The sequence below is a fragment of the Panthera pardus genome, unplaced genomic scaffold (genome assembly GCF_024362965.1).
Source record: "Panthera pardus isolate Hobbes unplaced genomic scaffold, ASM2436296v1 HiC_scaffold_17, whole genome shotgun sequence".
NCBI lineage: Eukaryota > Metazoa > Chordata > Mammalia > Carnivora > Felidae > Panthera > Panthera pardus.
The window spans coordinates 140,107,069-140,129,310 of NW_026526732.1; the positions used below are offsets into that span (position 1 = coordinate 140,107,069).

Below are 22,242 nucleotides of genomic sequence, written 5' to 3' on the forward strand. Positions count from 1 at the left end.
GCACTCCAAGTTTGTGGTCTCGCCGCCTCTCCCAGGCGTGCCCTTGACTGCGTTCAGTCTAGGATTTTTATAGGGGGAGGAGAGCCTCGTTCTCCCACCTCACAGATCACACACCCCCTCCCCCGTCTCCGGGCTGCGACACTAGCAAATGGTGCAGTGCTTCCTGGAGGTGTCGCTGTCCCCAGCTTGGAGGCTTCTGGGGGTCTTCCAGGGCCCGGGAAGACGCTGGCCTAAGAAAAAGCCTTCGGGTTCCGAGTCAGAAGAAGAGGAGCAGGTGGGGCAGGCATCGAGGGGTGTCTCCAGGCGGCCCTGCTCCCGCCCTGTGGGTGCCTCCACCTTGTCCCCCGTTCGACGCTGCTGTCTTGGACTGGATCCAAGCAGCTCCCTCTGGGTTTCCAGACTGGAGCGGGGGGCAGAGGCGAGAAGGGCAGCTCGGGAGACCGTAGCGGCATCCAGCGGGGTGCGGTCCCTTTCTTCAACTCTGTCAACACCCTCCTCCCCTGTTCCGGGCCGAGTCAGAAACGCCCATCTCAGAGTCCCGACTCTCCAGCTCCGGGATCAGAGAGGGGCGGGCCCAAGAAGCCAGTCCCCGTTGGGGCCCGGCCCCCCCGCCCCGCCCCTGAGCCGTGCGCGCCGCCGCCGCGGACACGACTTCTCTACCGGGCTCCCCCGCCCCGCCCCTCCCCGCCGCCGCCCACCAGAGGGCGACCGCGTCCCCAGTCCGGGAGTGAGTCCCGCGCCGCAGCCCCAACGGTGGCGCGGGGTGGGTTCGGGAGGCCCTTGGAGCGCTCCGGCCAGGGACGCGCGGTGAGAGCTGCGGGCCCCGAGGCTCGGGTCGGGGCGGGGGGTGCAGTGGGGGGGACGGGGGCGCTGCTGGAGGGACGGGACGGCGTGGGACCGGGGCGAGGGTCCCAGTCCGGGAGAATCCCCTCCTCAGCCCAGCCCAAGCCGCTGCCCCCTTCCCCTTTGATCTGCACTTTCTCCTCCCTTACCGGGGGACGCCCTACCTTCCACTGTCTGGGCCCGGCTCGAGCCGGAAACCGAATAGCGACTCTCAAAACAGCTGGGGCAGCAGGGGCCGCCCCCCGGCAGGGCATAAAGTCCCCCGCCCAAGGGCCCCGCGCAGTCCTGACAGCAGAAGTGGTTCTCGTGCCAGCGCCGTCCCTCCGCCTCGGTGCAGCGCCGGGAGAAGATCAGCTGGGAGAGGGAGGGAGAGCAGTTCATTCATTCATTCATTCATCCACTCGCTCATTCATTCACCCGATAACCACGCCTTATACCCAGTTAACGCTAAAGCACGTCGTCTACAGACATCCCATCTGATCTACTCCAGCACTCTCGGATGCAGGGAGGGCTGATTGGCCTAGCCAGGATCCCGCTAGCAGGTGGCACAGCCTGAAGAAGTGCGACCCTGGTCGCTTGGACTCCCAACCCAGGGTTCCACTCTGCCTCGTATACTGACAGTATGGCAGTTCCTCGCCTGATCAGGCACAGCACTGGGCACCAGGAAAGCTGAGATGAACGTCTGTCCAACACTCCCTGCTCCGGAGAAATTCTTAGTCCACGAAAACCTGGGGGACTCTGCTTGCGGTCGGGGAGGGTACAAGACAAGTCCCCATGCCCAAAGCTCAAGCGAGAACACAGGGAACACAGAAGTCCCAGGCTGGTTCTGAGTTCTCCATTCCTGGGTGCTGGAAGAGGTGTCCCCTTACATCCTGCCACGTTGGACCCTAGGCAACCCTCCCAGTTCTCCCCCAGGTACCCCCTTCCCTCCCCCCCCTCCCCCCACCCCCCCCACCCCCCGCCTTCGGGGGCTGTACCTGGTCACAAGCCGGGCAGCGCGGCCGCAGCAGCTCTGCGTGATGGCGGCCGCAGTAAAGACTCCCGTCGTGGTAGAAGTAGATGAGGTTTATCAGGGCCTGGCCGCAGGCCTGGCAGGCAAAGCAAGCCCGGTGCCAGTAGAGCTGCTCCCCTGCCCGGGCTGCGAACACTCCGGACTCCCCTGGCCTCAGCTGCTCCCTGCACTGCCGGGCGCGGATGCTCAGCTGCTCAGAGGCCGCATCATGCTCCTAGCTTCCCTCCTGGCGCTTCCATCCCACCCCCCACCGAACTGTTCTCCCCCGACCCCTGGCAAGCCCACCTCCACTGCAGGTGCCACTGGAGAACCCCTAAACTTGGCTTCTCTTTTTCCTCAAGTTTTCCAAGCTGTCCATCCCCAACCCCCCTTTTCCCAACCGAGTCCCTAGAGCTAGCCCCTTCTGCAGAAGTGAGAGGGCAAAGGGGAATGGGGGGGGGCACTACATACCTTCTCGCAGGTGTGTTCTGGCAGCTCGGGAGGTACCAGGAGGGCCACCCCCTGTCCCAGGGCCTCCCGCCTCCTCTGAGCACAGAAGAGCCGCAGCTCTGCCAGCTCATCCTCCCCAAGGGCCAGGCAGTAGCGCTCCTGCAAAAACAGGCCTCCACTGTGAGTGGGAGAGCCCCCAGCAGGCAAGACTGAAGTTCGATTGGAGAGAGAAGGCTTAGCCGCTGGGTCAGAGGAAGGTTGTAGAACCTCCGGGAGGCGCAGAAGATAACAGCACAGAAGGGCATTGAGAAGGAGAGGGAAAGAGGGAAGAGAGTTGGAAATAAGTCTACATCAGTCTCACTTTCCCCCAGGAATGGCCACCACTCAGGTCCTGACAGCCCACAGCACTGACCCCTGTCACCACATATTTAGATCCTTGCCCCCCAGTGAGCTGTAGCTCACTATCGCTTTCTGTTGTGTTTTTCCAATGTATTCCACATTCTCCTGTCTTGCCTCCGCAAGTGAACTGTAAGCCTTTAGTCTGGGCGCACACAGGGCCTTAATAAATACTTAACCATACTTTCTACATTTGTACATTCCATTATCGGTTTCAAACGTCGTTCATGTCCATTTTCTCATTTGCTCCTCAACTAAGCATCGTAAGCAGAGGGGATGCTATCTCCCCTCCTCCCCGCCCCCCCCCCCCCAACCGTGTGGACTTGGAAACTCGGGCTGGGGCCGGAGCGGGGTGGCTTCTTCAATTACTAGCGTAGCTAGGCCCTAGATCCGTGTCCTCTGGCTTCTGGACCCACAGTAAATAAAGAGAGGGAGGTGAGAAAGAGGGATGCTGGGGAGAGGGAGACCCACGTCGCTGTCCTGTGGAGGCAGCTGCTGCAGGAGGATCCGAAGCCCAGGCTGGTTGGGGGCCCAGTTGGTGTCCAAGCCAGGAAGCCCCAAGCTCAGAACTTCAGGGTCCTGAGGAGATGTGGCAGGAGAGGGGTGGTTGGGTTTGCCTTCTTCTTGCCTCCTCTCCTCACTGCCACCCCTTCTCCAATCTGGAACAACTTCCAAGCACCCCCTCCTTCAAGATCAAGACAAGGACAGGTGGTCCGCTCCTGCATTTGTGCTCTGATGGAGGCAGGTTGGGGAGGCCCCGCTCCCCCCCAGATGGTATCCTTTCTTATGCTGTAAGTCACCCCTTTTACTCCTTAGGGCCAAAGCCTAGAGTGTGCCCGGACAGCACAGACCCCCTAGAGGAAGTAATGTGTATTCATGTGAAGAAGTTCACATGTATTCATGTGAAGAATGTGAAGGTGGTGGACCCCTATATCCTGACGCAAGGGGGCTGTAGAGACAGGGATTATTCTTGCAAAGAGAAGAGGGCCATAGGAGGTTGGGCAGAAAGGCTAACATTCTTCCAGGTGGTGGAAAGGGGAGGAGGTCAGTCTGTAGGATGGAGAGCATGTTGGGGCCAGAGGGAAGGGCAGGGCTCCTACTACCTGCTCAGAAGTTTCCTCAGGATCCTCCTTGGGCAAGTGGCCTGGGTCAGTGTCTGAGTCGGCTGGCGGACCTGGCTCCCAAGGGGTGAGGCTCTCCCCTCGGTGGGGCCAGCCAGAGTTCAGCACTGACATTGGTGACAAAGTCTGCCCAGAAAACAAGAACACTTCCCATTAATCAGGCCCTTACAACATGCCAGGCAGTGCTAAGTGCTTTGTAGGCATTGTCTCCTTCAGTCCTCCCAATCACCAAGTGAGGTGGGTGGTCTTCTTGACCCCATTTTGCAGATGGCCAAACTGAGGGTCAGAGAGGATAAATGCCGGAGGTCACACAGCTACTAAGTGGCAGAGCCACATCTTGGAAGCCAGGCCTTCTGGCTCCAGAATTTTTTTTTTAATTTTTTTTTAACGTTTATTTATTTTTGAGACAGGGAGAGACAGCATGAACGGGGAAGGGTCAGAGAGAGAGGGAGACACAGAATCTGAAACAGGCTCCAGGCTCTGAGCCGTCAGCACAGAGCCCGATGCGGGGCTCGAACTCACGGACCGCAAGATTGTGACCTGAGCCGAAGTCGGCCGCTTAACCGACTGAGCCACCCAGGCGCCCCATGGCTCCAGAATTTCTAAAGCTCAAACTCTGGGGTCTCCCAAGACCCAGACATATGAAAGAGGAGGCCCATCGTGGAAAGAGAGGGTATTCTGCCTTTCTAGAGAGCCCCGCCTCCCCAGCCTCAACTCCCACCCTTCCTGACAGTGCACTGAACACCCCAGTGAGCCTGCTTCCTCCGCACTCCCAACACAGGCCCTCCTTTTCCAGCTGTAGGCTCAGGGCAGGTAAAAGGACCACTTCACCAGGAACCCCTTCCCAGCCCCTCCACTCCGTACAAGCTCTCCCTTCCCTGAGCTCCAGAAGTAAGTACATTCCGCACCCTGAGAGATTTAGTACCTAATGTTTCTCTTTGTGCCCTGTGCCCCTCTCAGTTCCTCATCTAGTCTATAAGCCCGAGGACAAAAGAAAATATTGTGCTTGTGGATTCTACCTAGAGCAGCAATTTCCAGTTTCATCGGATAATTCTAAATACATCTCTTCAGCCCTCCTCTGGGCCAGACCTAGCAGGACCACAGTATCTTGAGGGGTGGGGGTGACTACTGAAGTAGAAAAGGAATGGGCCATGCCCTCAAGGAGCTCATCGCCCAGTGGGTAAGACAGAGATGAGACCAGGGAGAATGAAGCCAGAGCTCTGGGCAGGTATGTACAATACCCCCCGAAGAAAAATAACCAGAGCAACTTTTCTATGACGTTTACTCTGTGCAAGGGACTATATTAGCATTTTACATAATATTATGCATCCTCATAACAATCCTATCAGGTAGTTTCTGTTACCCCATTTTCCAGTTGAAACAAAGAAACAAACTGAGGTTAACCTACCTAAGGTCACATTAGAAAACTAAGGGATATTCTAGGAAGAGGCTGCTTTGGAGACCTGGGATGGATTCTGACTGCAGCTGGGCACAGGAGGGCCTCACCAAATCTCTGTCCTCTTTATAAGACCCAGCTTTGGGGTTGGGAACAAAATTTGGACTATAACAGTTATATTGCTTCCCAGCTCTGCAAGGCACCCCCCAGCCCCCTTCAGAAGTCCTGCGCCACCCAGCCCTGCTTCCACACCCATCTGCTTCCTTCCTGTTCTGTCCCTCTGGTCCTGTTTCCTGTGGAAAACAGCCAGTATGGGCTGTTCATACTCAGGGCTAAGAGTAGCCACTAACTCTAACACCAATGTCCCTGCCCCAGGCAGCAAGAGGCCCTTGGGGGAGGGTGCGAACAGGACAGGGGCCATCTGGGATCTCAGAGTGGATTGGGACCCTGTTTTCCGGGTTATAGTATGAAATTGCCCCCCACAGAAACAACACTCAGAAATCAGCCTTCACCCCTCACCCTCCCATACTCCCACCTCCACTCAGCACTGGACCCCGTCTTACTAACATGCTGGATTCCTTCAAGAATTCTCATCCCCTCCTTGGATAAGGGCTGAAACCCCTCTCCCGCCCCTGCGCAGGTGCAACCCGGCTCAAGGGCAGAGCCTGAGCGGCCCCTAGGGACTGGGGAGGTAAAAGGATGGGAAGGTTTTCCGCGGACAATGGAGGGAGAAGTGTCCGATCCCGCCAAGAGTCTTCTCGATAGATCCCCAAAGTTTTTTCTTGGACTTCCCCAGGAGTCAGTTGGGGTCCCCAGTCTGGCTGTTGGGAGTTTAGGGGAAGGAATGGGACTCTGCTGGGGTCTCACCCTCGCTGCGCGCCGGTGTCCGGGCCGTTCTTGACAGACCCCGTCGTCGGGCCTCCACCTAGTCCCCACCCCGAGGCCTCAGCGCCTGCCCCTGCCCACCCCGGGAGTGCAGCCCTTCCTCCCCCCCCGCCCCCCGCAGTCCCTGCCCGCCCCTCGGGGACTGGTAGAGCCAGTGGCTCGGGAGGGGCCTGGTGCTGCAGCCAGAAGGAAAGCATTTGGGGAATCTCAGGGTGGAAATTGTGCAGGCTCCACTGCCCCTCTCCCCACTCCCAGGTGTTTAGCGCCGGCACCGCGCCCCCGCGGGCACTGGGCCGACACTAGGGTGCCGTCGTTTTGCCGGGTCTTCTCTCAGTCGCTCCCGGAACACAAAGTCTCTCGGAGCCAGCATGTCCCCGCCCCCCCCCCTCGGGTCTCCTAGCTCCGCCCCTCTCTGGCTGTTCTCACTCCCACCCAGTTGCCTTTCCCGGTCCCCAGCCCCTTTTAGGGATCCTTCGCCTTGCGCTTCTCCCTTCCGACCCTTCAGACCTTCCCCCCATCTTTTTTGTCTCTCCCCTACCCGGGTTCCTTTTCTGATCCCGGGAATGGAAACCTCTGGTTCCACCTCTGTTTCCCTCCTCAGCCCCGCCCCTTGCCCCGCCCCCGCCCAGGTTCCGCCCTGCCCCCGCGGGGCTAGCTTTGCTGCTGGCCCGGAGCGCCCTCTGGCGTGTGCGCATGCTCCCTGCTCCTGACTGCAAAGTCCTCCAAAGGGACCTTCTAGGCTGCGCGCCTGTCGCCCCCGATCGGGTCCGCCCGCCCGCAGCGTCTCGTTGGTGCTGCCGGTGACCTCCGACCCCGCGACCGCGGGGCGGGGCAGGGAGGCCTTAGCTCCGGGCGGGCGGCGGCAGCTGCAGCGGGACCCGGGAGCGGGGCCCGGCGCCGCCCGGGCCGCGGGGCGATGTGAGTCGGGGCGCGGCGGGGCGGGGACGAGGCTGTTCCACCGAGGCCGCACCGCGCCGCGCCGCAGTCTCCGCTCCCTCCAGAGGAAGCCCAGGGCGGGCGGGCGGTGGAATCCCGGGGCTGGGGGCGGGGATCCAGGGACTGCGCGCGGCCCCGACCTCCCCCATTGCTTCCCAGTGTCTGTAGAAATTCCCCTGACAACCTCGCAACCTACATCTGTCGCTCACGCCCCAGAACCACCCCACCCCCACTCACCTCCGGACACACCTTCGCTAGTCCTGGAGCCCTCAGAACCCCCTCACTCTTGCGAATTCTGTTACGCCCGCAGAGCCACCATTCTCCGGGATGCCCCCGAATGCTTCCAGAGCTCTGTGGCTCCTCTGATCCTGCATACGCCCCATTCTCCTTGCACCATGCTCAAATGCAAAAAAACTTGCCCACGTTTCTCTGAGCCCTCTTACATATTTTGAGTCCCCATAATCCCTGACACTCCGCATCTCCAATCCATACGTATCCCAGACCTGAGCCCCCTCTTCCTGTCTCAGCCAACGTAACCCCCTTCAGTGAAGTGTCATGATATGTCCTGATACCTTAAAGACAAATGAAGGGGACAGAAAAAGATGCAACACCCTCCCCCATCTTGCACCCTGTAGTTCTTGGTTTCACCCTCAGACTCCTTTTTGATGGCTCAAGCCTCGGTATTTTCCCAGCTGCCGGTCTTTAGGCTGTGTACATCTCCCTGAGCCTGCTTCCTTCTTCCAGAGAATAAGCCAGACCAGGGGGTGGGGGTCCTTTTATCTGGGAAGTTGTCTGAGGAAGCAGAGCCCAAGGGGCCCTGGGAAAACATACTGCTTCTGGAAAGCAGGAGGGTGGGATTTCAAGGATCTCCAAGGTCCTGGCTTGTCAACTTGTCCACCTGGGGCTCCGATCTCTGAAATTTTGATTTATTGTTAGCATATATGTTAAAAATTTTAAGGCTTTCAGAACTTGGAGAACAGAAAATCTATCAGGTTTCCAAATGTGAGATTGAGGGAGCTTGTTCTGGAAGAGGCAAATGTCCATTTTAGTGACGTTTTTCCTATGCACTTCTAGAAGTTATTTCAGCGAGAAACTCTGCAGGTTACAGATGTTTCCCTTGAAAACTAAGGCCTTGAGGTGGGAGGTGGGAGGTGGGAGGTCGACTTGCCAGAGTCTCCCAGATGCTTAATGGCAACAAAACAGACTAGAAGGTTGGTTTTCTGAATCTTAAGCCAGCGTTCTTTCCCATACATCATAGTGTCCTTTTGAGAAAGCTCTCTGTAAAGTTCCCCACAAAGGTAAAGTGGTGGTTTTGGTGTTGGTTGTAACAGGATTCAGATGGGGTCGGGGTCTAGAGGTAATTTAAAAGGTTGCCTCAAACTCAAACTCATTGCTGCTGTGGGAATCACTCCCTCTCAGCGCCTGTGGGGCTTGGAATTGGTGGCCCCTTTGCCCTTGATCTCACTTTCTTCTTTGTGTTTCTGTCCCCTTAGGACCTGGAACAGATAATCCAGGTGGGATGGACTGACAGCAAGTGAGTTTCATTAACAATTGGGGGCGAGGATGAAAGGTTTCCACTAACCTGTGGTCTCTGTCTCCTGTGCTAGGTGAGCCCCAGGTGTGTCCCAGAGGGATCCAGGTGACTTCTCTGCAGACTACCTGCCATGACGCCCCACCAAGAACAGGGGGAATAAAGTGGGGGTCCTTCCCCATGCCCCTCCCATGGTCAGCTCCCCAATGGCCTGGGTGAGGTGAGAGCTGTTTATAGGAGCCACTTTTCTGGAGTTTTCCAAGTTGGGAGGAATGGGGGATATAGGTCAGGACTGTTCAAGGCTCTACACGTTCAGTGGGAGTTCTAGAAGGATATCTAATCCTACAGGTTCATTTCTTGTATCGAGTTGCAACCCATTCTGGTTGGGATCGTTCTGTGCATTTGCTTGCTCCCATAGGTCTTTCAAGCTTGGTGGTGTCCTCTCCATTCTAGACAGAGGCCCAACCATTGTGACATATACTCCAAGTGCCATAATCCTGGAGGGAAAAGCCAGATAGTAAGTCCTCTGGTCTCCCCTTTAGATGAAGGAGAGAAAACCCAGCATTTATTTTTTCCATGAAGAAATAGCTAATCGAGGTTATAAAAATTGTGCCCTGTTTTAAGTTCAGTCTTCTTACTGTATCTTTTGGCCATAATGTAATACCTCATGGAAGAGAACATCAAAAAGATAAATTTGAAGTAGGTGTTGGGATGGTAGTGAGGGAAAAAAAGAGAATTTGGGAGATGTGGGAAGGGTGAGGTGGAAAAGAAGACCAAAAAAAAAAAAAAGAAAGGTCCAGGCTAAAGTGTCGGGGACTGCCCAGTTACAATTTGTTTGCTAAATCTGAATGGGGGCCCCAAACTAGCACCCACCTCCCCCTGAAGCAAATCACTTCTTCTGGTTCCCTGCTTGTATCCATTCCCTTCTTTTCCTGCAGCCCAGGCTTCCCTTCGCTTTCATTACATCTGTCAAAATCCTACTCACTTCTCAAGGTCACGGTCAAATGGTACCTCTGAGAAGCTCTCTTCCATCCCTCTGTCATAATTAATCTTTAACACATCCTCACTTGAATTAATGTTTATCCAGTGCATGCCTGGCCCTGGATTGAGAGTGTGAATTTCTTAAAAAAAGTTTTTTTTCCAATGTTTATTTATTTTTGAGAGAGAAAGAGAGAGAGAGACAGAGACAGAGAGACAGAGTGTGAGTGGGGGAGGGACAGAGAAAGAGAGACACAGAATCTGAAGCAGGCTGCAGGCTCTGAGCTGGCCGCACAGAGCCCGACGTGGGGCCCGAACTCACAAACTGTGAGATCATGACCTGAGCTGAAGTCGGACGCCCAACCAACTGAGCTACCCAGGCGTCCCGAGAATGTGAATTTCTTCGAGGAGGGACAGTGTCCCACTGTGCCCAAGAGTAGGTGATCACAACGAGGTCGTTCTGCCAGAGTCCCCAGAGTGAGGCTTTTTGGAGCTGACCTCGATGACCTTATCCCTTATGTTTTTCCCTAGGGCGGACTGGCTGCTCTGACACCATGGGGAGCTGCTGCAGCTGCCTGAACAGAGACAGCGTCCCAGACAACCACCCTACCAAGTTCAAGGTACCCACCGCCCCCTCCTCTCCTGAGCTCTCCCAGCATGGCCTCCTGGGCTCGGGCCAACCTGTTGAGTTGCCTCTGCCTCCCTAGAGAAGGTGAAGGGACAGGCTGAGGTTGTGGCTCACTAAGATGTCTCAGAGCTGCTGAAGTGGCCTGGGGAGCGGGGCCCAGGCTGCTGCCAGTGCTGTGGTTCTCCTACGCCATTACTAACCACAAAGAATGAAGAAATACTGTGATGAAAAATCATGCTTTTAGAACATTCATTCCTGCCAGTTTATATTTGTAGCTTTACATATATACGTATGTATGTGTGTATATATGCATATATGTATGTATGTATATGTGTGTACATGTGTTTATATAAATGTGTACACACACATACACGTATGGTGGTTTTTTTGGAGAAAACAACAAAAGTCTCTATTAATGGGTTAATATACATAAAGTATTTAAAGCAGTGCATAACACCTGGAAGCCCAATATTAGTGTTTGCTGTTCACTTTGGGAAGGTAAGGCCGGGCCCAGTGGACCTGTGCACCCCTGGCCACCTGCCACCTCTCACCTCCCTGTAGGGGGAGCCCCCTCCCCGCACTCAGCTTGTGAGGCACAGGTTTCTCCTGCTCACCAGAAGAGGGAGCCCTTAGCAAGGGCCTGGAGTTGGGGAGGGGGTGGAGAAGGTCTGTGTTCTGTCCTGGGCTTGACTCTCCCCCCCGGGGTCTTAAGATTTTGAACTTATAATCGAACCCCTTCCTCCATTAGCATCTGGTCCTTGGATACAGCGGTGGACCATCCGAGGTTATCTAACCTTGGCCGTCAAACCATCTGACCTTGGAGGTCAGCTAACCACCCCTGCCTCACTGCCCAGATGACAAAGCAGAGGCCTAGAGAGCTGCTGTGGGTCCTTGGCACTGCTTCATCCGCTTAGTCTCCCAGCGATCATTTGGCATCTCCGGGGAGTCTGGTAGAAGCAGGCGAGCCCCCTGACCCCCCAGCCCTAGCCCTGCATTGGCCTGCCTCCCAATGGCTCTGGGACCCCTATATACTTGATGGGCTCACTCAATGACCCTTCTGTTCCCTGCCCCTCAGGTGACGAATGTGGATGACGAGGGGGTGGAGCTGGGCTCCGGAATCATGGAGCTAACACAGAGCGAGCTGGTGCTGCACCTGCATCGGCGCGAGGCCGTCCGCTGGCCCTACCTCTGCCTGCGGCGTTATGGCTATGACTCCAACCTCTTCTCCTTTGAGAGTGGCCGCCGGTGTCAGACGGGCCAGGGTGAGTACCGCCCCTGGGATAGGGGCGAGGGGCTGGGGCCGGAGGTCATAACTCAGGGGACCATGGGGAAGCCTGTTGGCTTGGCAGGTGTTGCCCAGAGAAGGGAAGGTTGATGGCCAAGAGCACACAGCATGTTAATATGGAACTAAGTGGACTCCCAGGCCGGTGCTCCTTCTCTTTGGTCACTGCGGCCCCAGCCTGGGACCTTCTGTGGGGGCATTTGTTGCACAGCCCATGAGAAAGAGCCAGTGCTCCCGAGACCAGAGCCTGCCTGGGAGAGCAAGCAAGTTCTTTTCCCTCTGTGACTCCAGTTTCGAGGGACCCTTGTCCTCTACACAGGAACAGACTTTCTTGTGGGCCCCCAAGTCCTATACCCTGGAGCCATGAACAGTGAAGGGTCAGGGTCAGGGTCAGGCTAGAGGCTCTGATTACCTTGGGCCTGCGTGGCTTGCGAATGCTAGGCTTGGGGAGGCCAGACTCTTGTGTCTCTGATATACAGAGTAACCCTGGAGAAGTTCATCCTTGTCTCCTGTCACCTGTGGGCAGCGGAGTATGATGTGTTCTCCCTTCCTCCCCTTTCTGCCTGCAGCCAGGGGTCAGAGAGTAGTGATCATTCCATGAAGTCAAGGCTAGAGCCCGCCCTGGCTCTTTGAAGGAGTAGCATGGTCTCGGCTTATCTTGTAGGACCCGGGCCTGAGCTCTGCAGAAAGAACCTAGTACGGGCTTGTGTTGGATGCAGTTGGGGTTGTGACAGCAGGGTTGCGACGAACGAGCTTGTCTGATGAGGCCACCATCACAGCAGTGAGCCTCTGACGTCCTGCTGGCTGCGAGCCTTCCCCTCTACACATCTTACCCTTTGGGCGTCTGAGGTAGAGGATGTTAAACACTGGCTGAACAGAGAGAGGACAGGAAGGGGCTTCTCCTCCTCGTGGTATTTAAGCAGCAGTTGGGATCCCAGAGGGGTCGTTCTAGGCCCCCACACCGGGTTCTCCTAAAACTCCAGGCTTTCCCAGCCTTTTGTAGCCCCTAACATGTCTTGCCAGAAAGGTCCTTTTCCTTCCCCACCCCCCTCCCCTTGCTGTCCGTCCCATCCCTACAAACCTCAGTTGTCCCATACCCCAGCCTGGTTGTGGTGCTCACACACACCCCAAGTAGCCTCCCCTGAGCCCTGGACCCTGCTGTTGCCAGGATGGGGTGTGTAGAATTCCAGGCTGGCCCAGCACCCCAGGGACATCTTTGGAGCCCTTGAGTCACGGGTACTCAGCCCAGGCCTGCCGTCCCTGGGACTGTGAGCTGATGCACTGGAATCTGAGGGGCCGTCAGGACAGCTGCATTGAGGAGACACAAGATGGCCTTGCCATGTGTGTCCTAGAGCGAGTCTGCTCGTCCTTCCTTCCTTCCAGCACCAGAGATTAAGTTCCATGAGGCCAAGGGCCCATCCAGAGTAGACATTCCCTCTCTGGCTAGGCAGTGGCTAAGTACCCAGGGAACAGGCAACGAACAGGACAGCTCTCCTGCCCTCGTGGAGCTTGGAGGTGGTTGGACTGGAGCCGAGGCTTGGTGCCCTGGGTAGAGCTCCTTTTTCTGGGGAGTGATAGGCAGAGGGAGACAGGGGCAGCATGTGAAGTGTCATCTAACACAGTCCAGCCTCTTACCCCTTATCTGCAGGGCACAGCCCCAGTGCGTGCTTGAAATCGCAGATAGTACTGAACCCTGTATTCACCATGCATTCCCTTATACATACGTGCCCGTGATAAGGTCTCATGTATAAATGAGGCGCAGTAAGAGATGAACAACTGTTACTAGTAATAAGGCAAAGCAGTTATAACAACGTACCGTAGGAAGAGCTAGGTGAGCGTGGTCTCTCTCAACATGCCTTACGGTAGCGCGCTCACCCTTGTGACGAGGCGAGATGATAACATGCCCGCGAGGTGGGAGGAGGTGAGGGGAGTGATGCAGGCGCTGTGACCTAGTGTGAGGCTGCTACTGACATTCTGACAGTCTGTCAGAAGGAGGCTCATGTGCCTCTGGACCCTGGTTGACTGCGGGTGACGGAAACCGCAGAAAGCAAAGCCATGGATAAGGGGCAGCTGCCATCCTTTTCTGCTTTGGTGTTTACTTCTCTTCCCCTCACCCGTGTTCACACACATCCTTGTGAACACGATTTAACCGTGTTCACAAGGTATAGGTATAGGTAACTGTGTTCACCGAGTATAGGTGAGGTATTAGATCTCTAGACAGTGGTAATGGATAGTGGGGGGGGGGGGGGACAGGAAGGGGCCTGGGGCCCAACTCCTCCCGGAACTCTTGGATTTTAGAGTGTGCTCAGGATGAGGAGGGCACTTCCCGTCCCCTGCAGGCCTGGGACTGGCGTTCAGGGACATTTTCCTGAGCTTTGTGTGTCCGTTCAACCTCTCTGGTCCTTTCCTACTGGTACACGGTCAGAGGGGCCTCACTTCTTCCTCTCCTTCTTCAGGGATATTCGCGTTCAAGTGCTCCCGGGCCGAGGAGATCTTCAACCTGCTTCAGGATCTGATGCAGTGCAATAGCATCAATGTGATGGAAGAGCCAGTCATCATCACCCGCAACAGCCACCCGACTGAGCTCGACCTCCCTCGGGCCCCCCAGCCTCCCAATGGTGAGGAGACCCCGTCCTTGGCACCTCAGCCTCCACATCTGTACGCACAAGCACAGGCCCAGGCAGTGCCGGTCTTGGAGGCACGAGTCAGGCAGGCAGGTGGGATGTCTGGGCGATCCATGCTTCCAGGACAGTTGCCCACCATCAGATGACTCTTGGGGATGAACAAGTCCCCGTCTGGGCCAGTCAGGTGACTCATGCTGACGCTGGGGAGTCCTGGGCCTTGTATTGACTGATGGTCTGGGAAGCAGACGGGGAGACGTTGGGTTTCCATGGAAACAGCAGTCTGGAGCTATTTTGCTTCCTTCCGTCTACTGGGTCATACCCGGCTTGGTTCAGGCATCTTTGCCCATGACTGATTTCTGGAGAGGTTCCCTCAGCTTCTACTTATTTATTCACTGAGTCCACACTGAGCCCCTGCTGCATATTCTGCTCTCCATGAACTGGCCCATGGTAGGGAGCCGGGGACGGTGCAGGGCGGGGGCGGGGGGTGGGGGGCGGTGCGCAGAAGAAATAGAAACGCGGCCCCTGATGTCTGGGAGCTTCCCTGAAGCTCACTGGCAGAGCTAGAATGAGATGAAGGGACAATGATGACAAGTGTTTCAGATAAGGCTGTAATGGGGGAAACGGGGCTCACACTGAGCTTTGAGGGAAGGGGCAGGGTTTGAACCACTGAGAGGTGAAAGATAGCAGGGGCTGCTGGTTCAGTAGAGCTAACCATCTGGGGGCCCTGGGAGCATCTCCCCTCCAGTTGGAGGACTCCCAGGACACCACACATGCAGTGGCAGGTGGTTGGCAGGTGGTTGAAGTACCTCCCCCCCCCACCACTGCTGACCCGGGCTTGTCTCCTGTGTGCCCAGCTCTAGGCTACACTGTCTCCAGCTTCTCCAATGGCTTCCTTGGCTGCCCAGGGGAGGGCCCGAGATTCTCAGCACCCCGGCGCCCCTCAACGAGCAGCCTGCGACACCCCTCGCTTGGGGAAGAGTCCACTCATGCCCTCATTGCCCCTGATGAGCAGGTGAGCAAGCAGCTGCCCTGCTCCTCCCCGTCGGTCTGGGTGGGGATGGGGGACCGGGAAACAGGGCGCCTCGTAAGGATCACGGGAGGGGAGGAACGTTGATAGGGTCCCTTACTGTCCCAGAAAGGGATGCAGCTTCCCTGGGAGGTGTGGAGGACAAGGAAGAGGGAGAAACTCCAGCGCTTTTCCCCTATGCCTCTCTTATCCGGTCCCTTCTGTTCTCTCCTCCTTCCCTGCCCTCGGGCCTACCTGCTTCCCTTGGACTCTTTCCCCCAGTCCCACACCTATGTCAACACGCCAGCCGGTGAGGATGACCACCGCAGGAACCGGCATTGCCTGCAGCCCCTGCCTGAGGGCCAGGTGCCCTTCCCCCCACAGGCCCGGGGCCCTGACCCACGGGACCCCCAGGTGTTCCTGCAGCCGGGCCAGGTGAAGTTTGTTTTGGGCCCAACCCCTGCTCGGCGGCACATGATGAAGTGCCAGGGCCTCTGCCCCAGCCTGCATGACCCCCCGCCCCACAACAACAACAACGAGGGCCCTTCCGAGTGCACTGCCCAGCCCAAGTGCACCTATGAGAACGTCAGTGCGGGGCTGCGGCCAGGGGCTGGCTGGAGACTGAGCACGGAGGAGCCAGGCTGGAATGGCCTTGCCCACCGCCGGGCGGCCCTGCTGCACTATGAGAACCTGCCCTCCCTGCCCCCTGTGTGGGAGAGCCACGCCCAGCAGCTGGGGGAGGAGGCTGGGGATGACGGAGACTCCAGGGACGGGCTCACTCCCTCCTCCAATGGCTTCCCTGATGGCGAGGAGGATGAGACCCCGCTGCAGAAGCCCACCAGCACCCGGGCTGCCCTCCGTAGCCATGGCAGCTTCCCTGTGCCGCTGACCCGCCGCCGAGGCTCCCCGAGGGTCTTCAACTTCGATTTCCGCCGGCCGGGCCCTGAACCCCCCAGGCAGCTCAACTACATCCAGGTGGAGCTGAAAGGCTGGGGTGGAGACCGCCCCAAGGGGCCCCAGAACCCCTCGGTCCCCCGAGCCCCTGTGCCCACCACCCACCCTGCCCGCAGCTCAGACTCCTACGCCGTGATTGACCTCAAAAAGACCGTGGCCATGTCCAACCTGCAGAGGGCGCTGCCCCGAGACGATGGCACTGCCAGGAAAACCCGGCACAACAGCACCGACTTGCCTCTGTAGGGACTTCCTTCCTCACGCTCCGCCTCACGCTCCTGTCCCCTGAACCCCGGGGTTCAAGGTTGCTTTGCAGAAGGGCATTGAGGTGGAACCAGATGCTTCCCTGCGCTGGCTGGGGTCCCCAAAGATATCAGCCACTGAGTCTCCTGGTCTCCAAGTTGGGGAGAAGAAGGGTGACCAGGCGAGGAGGGAGCTGTGACGAAAACTGTGAAGGGTTCCTGTGATGCATTTAGTGCCCTCCCGTTATGTCCATTTGTCTTGTCTGTCGTCTGTGTGTTTTCTTTAGTTGAAATTTGGAAACATTTTGTACCTGTTGATTTTATTTATCAGTTTATTTTTCTATTTATTGTTTTAAATGTAATTTAACATATTTATTATTAATATAATTATTTTTAAATTCTGGCTTGGTGAATGATGTCGCATTCTTAGGGAATCTCTTCTGGCACGGTTCTAGGTGGCAGCAGGGGAGGCCCTACAGAGGGAGGGGCTTCATTCTGGGCAATTTGGGGGTGGGTAGGGTTTTTATGACACGGCTGTGACCGTTTCTTTCTCCCCTCTGAGAAGCCCTGGCCCAGAGCCTAAAGTTGCCAGGGACGGACGTGCTGGCAAAGGAAAGCGACAGGACAGCTGGAGTCCTGGATGCACAAAGGGGATCTGGAAGGAAAACTGCCCTAATGGGAACACCCTGACCCTTCCAAGTTGGCAGGGGCGGGGGAGAGAATTTCGTGGGGATGGGGCTACACCAGGTCTAGGACCCCTCACCGAAGTCCCTTCTGCCACCAGGCAAGTCCCAGGGGAGTACTGCTCTCCTCTTAACACCTTGGCCCAGAGGTGGACCCTGGATCCCCCTTGGCACCCGCAGCATGGTTAGATCAAGGCTAGAGCCTTTAAACAGGACTTTACTAAAAGCCCAGAAATAGCAAATGTGAAAAGCAGTTGTCATGTGTAACTAATCGTACTTCCCAGAGAGCTGCTCCCCAGGAATGGACTCTTTGAGGTGCTTCTACCCTACCACAGGGGTGGGGCCCTGGCAGAGCTACCACATCTGAGCACCTGCCTGGAGCCCGGGGTCTGCACAAGCCCCTGCCTGGTTCAGTGCTGCAGGAGCTTCCTTGTCCCGAGGCTGCCTCTTCCTCCTCCTCTCACTGGCCTCCCAGGCTCCGTTTCTAGCTCAGACCCCTGAATGGTTAATCTGAAGGAGATCCAGCGTCTGCGATAAGCCACTCAGGGCCTGGGGGAGGAGTGGGAGCAGGGTTTGCCCAAGACTTAGGGACATGCCTTCTTGTCTCTGGTCACTGCTTGTGCCCCAGCTCCCTGCCCTGTGGAGCGAGCAGACCGATCCCCCTTACCAAGGAGACCGGCCAGGGTAGGGCCTGCCCAGTTCCCTCTCCTCCTGCCGTCCAGAATGGCACCGTCCAGACCTCACTTCCGGGACCGCCCTCTCCCCTGGGTGTGGATTGAATTATCTTCCAGACTTCTCCGCCCTTGGATGTCACTCTCTTGTCAGTGCAATGGGCGAATGGAGAACTGGCCACAACAGGATGTGAGAGAGTCCCTTCGCCTGGGGCCCGGCAGGGTCCAGGGGTACAGCTGGTGCTACCCCAGAGCTGACCCCAGACCCTTCCCTCTACCTTCTTCTGATCTCTGGGCCAGAGGGAGGACTGCTGAGGCCAAGTTTGTTGTGCTGTTTCCACAGTGCACTACGGGATGGCATCCTTTCCGCAGCCCCCCCCCCCCCCGCCCCCCCCGGGGGCTCCATCCTGCTTTCTCCATGTCCTCTCCAGTGTCCTACACTGGTCCTGCTCCTCCTTTTGGTGCCCATAGTCAGAAGTGGTGGTCACTCCCAACAGGAGAGCCAAGATAGGGGGCAGGTATCACCGTGCCAGGACAGGATGAGGGGCCCGGCCATGCCAGTGACTCATGGGTCCGTTCAGGCCCCACCGTTGTGGGGGAGCCATGCTTGAGTCAAGAGACCGGGTTCTGGTTCTGACTTGGCTGTTATCTCTGCTCTCTTTTTTATCTTATTATTCATTATTATTTTTAATGTTTTAGAGAGAGACAGACTGCAAGCGGGGGAGGGGCAGAGAGCGAGGGAGACACAGAATCCGAAGCAGGCTCCAGGCTCTGAGCTGTCAGCACCGAGCCCGACGCGGGGCTCCAACCCACAAACCGTGAGATCGTGGCCCGAGCCGAAGTCAGATGCTTAAACGGACTGAACCACCCAGTGGCCCCTATTATCTCTGCTCTCTTGAGCAACTGGTTGCCCCCGGTGGGTCTCAGTTTTTGTACCTGGAAAACACAGAGCTAGTTGTGAGAAGTGGCCAATGAGATGATGACCACGACACCAGTTTGGAAAGTAGACAGAGCGGGGCCAGCTGTGTTAATAACCCAGCTGCTCCAGAGGGAAAATCTACTGGAAGTCACAGTTCTTCAGTCCCCGAGACCTCAGGGCTACTGCTGCTCCTGTGCCGAACAGGGCAAGGGACAGTTAGCTTCCTTCTCTGGGGTCACCCCAGATTAAGTCAAAATAGCCTCCAGCGTGCGTATTTGTGGAGCCTGGGGGTCCAGAAGACTCAGCCCAGGAATTGGTTCCCGGCCCATGGTGGCTGCCAGCCTTCCTGCTCCCCTCCCCAGGTCATTGCCTCTGACCCACGAGATCAGCCGCAGGAATTTTCCTCTGGCGGGTGGGTGGGGTGTGAGTGGACAGCTTTCCAGGCGGAAAGCGGAGGGTGGGAGTGAGGCCCGGGAGGCCGACCACTGCTCCCGTGTCGGAGCGTGCGCCCTGCTGATGGCGGGGCGTGGCGTCCTGATGGAATCATTTCAGAGATCATCACCAACATCAGTGAATGTTTGCTGAGTGCTCAGTTCTCTTCTTTAGAAACAGGCCCTACCCACCCCCTGGGCTGCCCTGAGGAAAGGACTGGAGCCAGCATCCTGTCCAGGAGTGACATTTCAGGTCAGACCAGGAGGGGCCCTCCCCAAGCCCACCCCTGGGTAATAACAGCGCTGTCTAATGGTATAAACACAGTCGGCTTTCCATAGGCCCCTATAGACCATTTATCTCTTCAGGCTCGCCGGACAGGCTCGTTATCACCACTGTGCAGAGGAGGAAACAGGCCAAGAGGCAAAGGGACTTGCTTCAGGCCATGAAGGTAATTAGTGGCTTGAGCTGGGGCTGCATGCCAGACGTGTGTCTTTCCATTCTCCCACCTGCCCAACCCCCCACCCCTCCCCTCTGGCAACCATCGATTTGTTCTCTGTATTCGTAACTCTGATTCCACTTTTTGCTTCTTCATCTTTTCTTAGGTTCCACTTAACGAGTGAAATCATACGGTATTTGTCTTTCTTAGTCTGACTGATTTCACTTGGCATTATACCCCTTTAGGTCCATCCACGTTGTCACAAATGGCATGATTGGATCCTTTTCATGGCTGTGTAATATTCCGGGGTGTGTGTGTGTGTGTGTGTGTGTGTGTGTGTGTGTATACACCACATTTTCCGTATCCATTTGTCTGTTGATGGCCACGGTCTGCCCCCTTTACTCAACTTCAATGCCTTGGAATGACTCCCGCTCTGGAGATGGGCATTTGGGAACCCTCTGCCCTCTCCTGACACACATCTCAGCTTCGCAGAAGGCTTGCTTTAATTAGGCCAGGGATCCTCTGAGCTCTGGGATGCTCTGTGGCCAACACCTTAAAGGGGAGTCATCCTCACCGGGGGAGGGGGTTTATAATGAGGGATCCCTGGGACTCCAGAAAGGAGACTGAAGCGAAGAGAGAGCTATAGCAGGGGCGGAGGGCCTGTGTGGGGCCCCAAGGGCTCTGTACTTGCAGAATCAGAGTCCAGGATAGAATCTCATAGCTCAGCTGAGCTAAGAGCCATTAGACTCTTAGGGATCCTTCAGACAGGACTCTTGGAGATGCCGATCAGGTTTTTGCTCACATGCTTCCCCGGAGGGGGAGATGGGTATCTCTAAAGGCCTCCACGCAGTCAGTCTTATGATGTCCCTAAATGCCTCTCACTGGGGCCTAATTCTCCTCACGGATCCACACATGGCTATCTAGTCTCTCTGCCAAGGGTGCTGAACTTCAGCACTCGGTGTCACCACTTACTCACAGCTGGACCCCTTTGTGCTTCAGTTTCCTCACCTGTGACATAGAAACAATAACAGTCCCTCCCTCCCGAAACCGTGAGGATCAAATAAGAGAATTGTCTGCCCAGCATGAACCACGGTGGCTGCCCCATAATAAGTGCTCAGTAAATGACAGATGTTTTCACCAGGACGTGGTTCTTTCTGGCATAACCAGAGACGTATCCACCCCTCTGTTCACCGCTCTGTGATCTAGTTCAGCCCAGAACTGAGCGCATTACCCAGGCTTGGCCCTCCCCTTCCCCTTGACTCAACACCTTCCTTGTTCTAGACATTATACTTCTGTGAATGCGACCCACGTTAGCGCTCCTTTTACTGGCCCTTCTGCCTCTTGAGACCACAGATGTGGTCTGAAACCATCAGGTCTTTCCATGTGAGCACCTACAGTGCTCCTCGCCCTCAACCGCCATCTTATATTAGAGTCTTTGGCTTGTTACTTCAAAGTCCAAACCGTCCATGCATTCAGGTGACATTTCTTATTGGTAGTTGGGTCTGTCCTGGAGTTTAGAGGCACTGGTTCTTGCCATGAACGTGGAAATGACAGGAGACCAGAGATGAGGATTGGGAGCATCGGAAAGAAGGGTCTGGGAAGGGCTTCTCCGTGGGCCATGGATCATGAGTTTTGCTGCGGCACTTGGGGCCCTCAGCCTAACTCTTCCAGAAGCTTGACTGCCACTTGCCTTGTTCAGTGGGTGAACCCCTCCCTTGGCCTCTCTGGGCCCAGTTTCTCCAGAGATGGACATTGCTAACCGACAGCCCTGTGGAGGCCTATGGAGAGGGGCTGGGGAGGTCAGGCGTGTGAGAGTATTGGCTCATGCTGCAGGTGGAGGTTGCCATTAGGCTCATTCTTTTTATTATTATTATTATTATTATTTTTTTTTTGAAGGAGAGAGAGAGACAGAGCATGAGCAGGGGAGGAGCAGAGAGAGAGGGAGACACAGAATTGGAAACAGGCTCCAGGCTCTAAGCTGTCAGCACAGAGCCCGACACGGGGTTCAAGCTCACAAACTGTGAGATCATGACCTGAGCCGAAGTCAGACACTTAACCGACTGAGCCACCCAGGCGCCCTTCATTAGGCTCATTCTTACGGGATCATTAACATAATGACAGTTAATGAGCAGTGTGGGGTGCCCCTTAACCCCACTGGGGGCCTACTGATTGATGGGGGTGTTTCCTCCCCCATCTCTTCTCCCTGTGGGCTGCCCCTTCAGCTAGGGAGGCATGGTCCCTTGGAGGTCTCATTCTGTTGCCTCCCTCCACCTGCCCTTTTTACCCTGGCTCGGTTCCCCTCTGGGAGAGAGGGCCCCAGAAGAAGTGTGGCCGGGACATGGTGTGGGGGCAAGGAGAAGGGTACTTGGGGACTGTGACTCTCGGGGGAAAGGAATGAAATGCAGTGCACCCGGAATTTGGCCTGGGTGCTGGGGAGAGTTGGGCAGCCAAATCTGGGAAGGGCTTAGAAGGAAACGGGAGCCTGGATGGAGGAGCGGAGGGCATTGGGCATAGGGCTGGGTAGGGGTGGGAAAGAGTTTCCAGGTGTTCTCTGAGGCTCTTTGCCTCTCTAGCCTAATACGATGGTTCTGGCCTCCTTCCTATTGAGCTCCATTCCCCCTGGGACTAAGGGGTCTGAGGAATGTATCAATGTATTGATATATCAGGGTTGGGGGTGGGGAGGGGGGTCACAATGCACAATCACATAAGTCTAGTGGTCTTGATTTCTCAACAAAACACTGGCCACAGTGGGTCCAAGATTCGGAATCTGGGTTGTGTGGGCTGAGTCCTGACAAAGCCCTGACTCTCCAAATCTTGCAGTGGGAGAAGTGAAGCTCATGC

General features: G+C 56.4%; 2 protein-coding genes across 10 annotated transcripts; one reads left to right on the top strand and one right to left on the bottom strand.

Annotated features, from left to right (window-relative positions):
* Positions 1–124: 124 nt before the first annotated feature.
* On the bottom strand, positions 125–7,721 carry PRICKLE4 (prickle planar cell polarity protein 4). Of its 5 annotated transcripts, none has more exons than XM_053905023.1 (7): positions 7,256–7,721; positions 3,784–3,927; positions 3,152–3,259; positions 2,306–2,551; positions 1,821–2,024; positions 1,008–1,197; positions 125–500 (listed from the first exon to the last, which is right to left on the bottom strand). In XM_053905023.1, exons 2-7 carry the CDS (start codon positions 3,913–3,915, stop codon positions 142–144), a joined length of 1,239 nt encoding a protein of 412 aa, XP_053760998.1. In that variant the 5' UTR covers positions 3,916–3,927; positions 7,256–7,721; the 3' UTR covers positions 125–141. The 5 variants fall into 5 exon arrangements, with proteins under 5 accessions (XP_053760998.1, XP_053760999.1, XP_053760996.1 ...); XM_053905024.1 differs by lacking the exon at positions 7,256–7,721 and adding an exon at positions 6,621–6,704 and having other exon boundaries at positions 1,821–1,931; XM_053905021.1 differs by lacking the exon at positions 7,256–7,721 and adding an exon at positions 6,621–6,704.
* Positions 789–16,663, top strand: FRS3 (fibroblast growth factor receptor substrate 3). Of its 5 annotated transcripts, XM_019457103.2 has the most exons (8): positions 6,814–7,000; positions 8,512–8,532; positions 8,626–8,769; positions 10,059–10,147; positions 11,231–11,417; positions 13,894–14,055; positions 14,916–15,073; positions 15,350–16,663. In XM_019457103.2, exons 4-8 carry the CDS (start codon positions 10,082–10,084, stop codon positions 16,262–16,264), a joined length of 1,488 nt encoding a protein of 495 aa, XP_019312648.1. In that variant the 5' UTR covers positions 6,814–7,000; positions 8,512–8,532; positions 8,626–8,769; positions 10,059–10,081; the 3' UTR covers positions 16,265–16,663. The 5 variants fall into 5 exon arrangements, with proteins under 5 accessions (XP_053760994.1, XP_053760995.1, XP_019312648.1 ...); XM_053905019.1 differs by lacking the exons at positions 6,814–7,000; positions 8,512–8,532 and adding an exon at positions 789–807; XM_019457102.2 differs by lacking the exon at positions 8,512–8,532.
* The last annotated feature ends 5,579 nt before the right edge of the window (positions 16,664–22,242 follow it).

What these genes read in the sequence shown, in the direction of transcription:
- PRICKLE4 (XM_053905023.1), bottom strand. Translation starts at nt 3,915, where the DNA reads ATGTCAGTGCTGAACTCTGGCTGGCCCCACCGAGGGGAGAGCCTCACC. An exon ending in TGCCTCCACAGGACAGCGAC is followed by an intron (nt 2,552 to 3,151) that starts GTGGGTCTCCCT and finishes CGCCTCCCGGAG; the next exon opens with GTTCTACAACCTTCCTCTGA. An exon ending in CAGAACACACCTGCGAGAAG is followed by an intron (nt 2,025 to 2,305) that starts GTATGTAGTGCC and finishes CGCGCCCGGCAG; the next exon opens with TGCAGGGAGCAGCTGAGGCC.
- FRS3 (XM_053905019.1), top strand. Translation starts at nt 10,082, where the DNA reads ATGGGGAGCTGCTGCAGCTGCCTGAACAGAGACAGCGTCCCAGACAAC. An exon ending in ACCACCCTACCAAGTTCAAG is followed by an intron (nt 10,148 to 11,230) that starts GTACCCACCGCC and finishes CCTGCCCCTCAG; the next exon opens with GTGACGAATGTGGATGACGA. An exon ending in TCATTGCCCCTGATGAGCAG is followed by an intron (nt 15,074 to 15,349) that starts GTGAGCAAGCAG and finishes TCTTTCCCCCAG; the next exon opens with TCCCACACCTATGTCAACAC.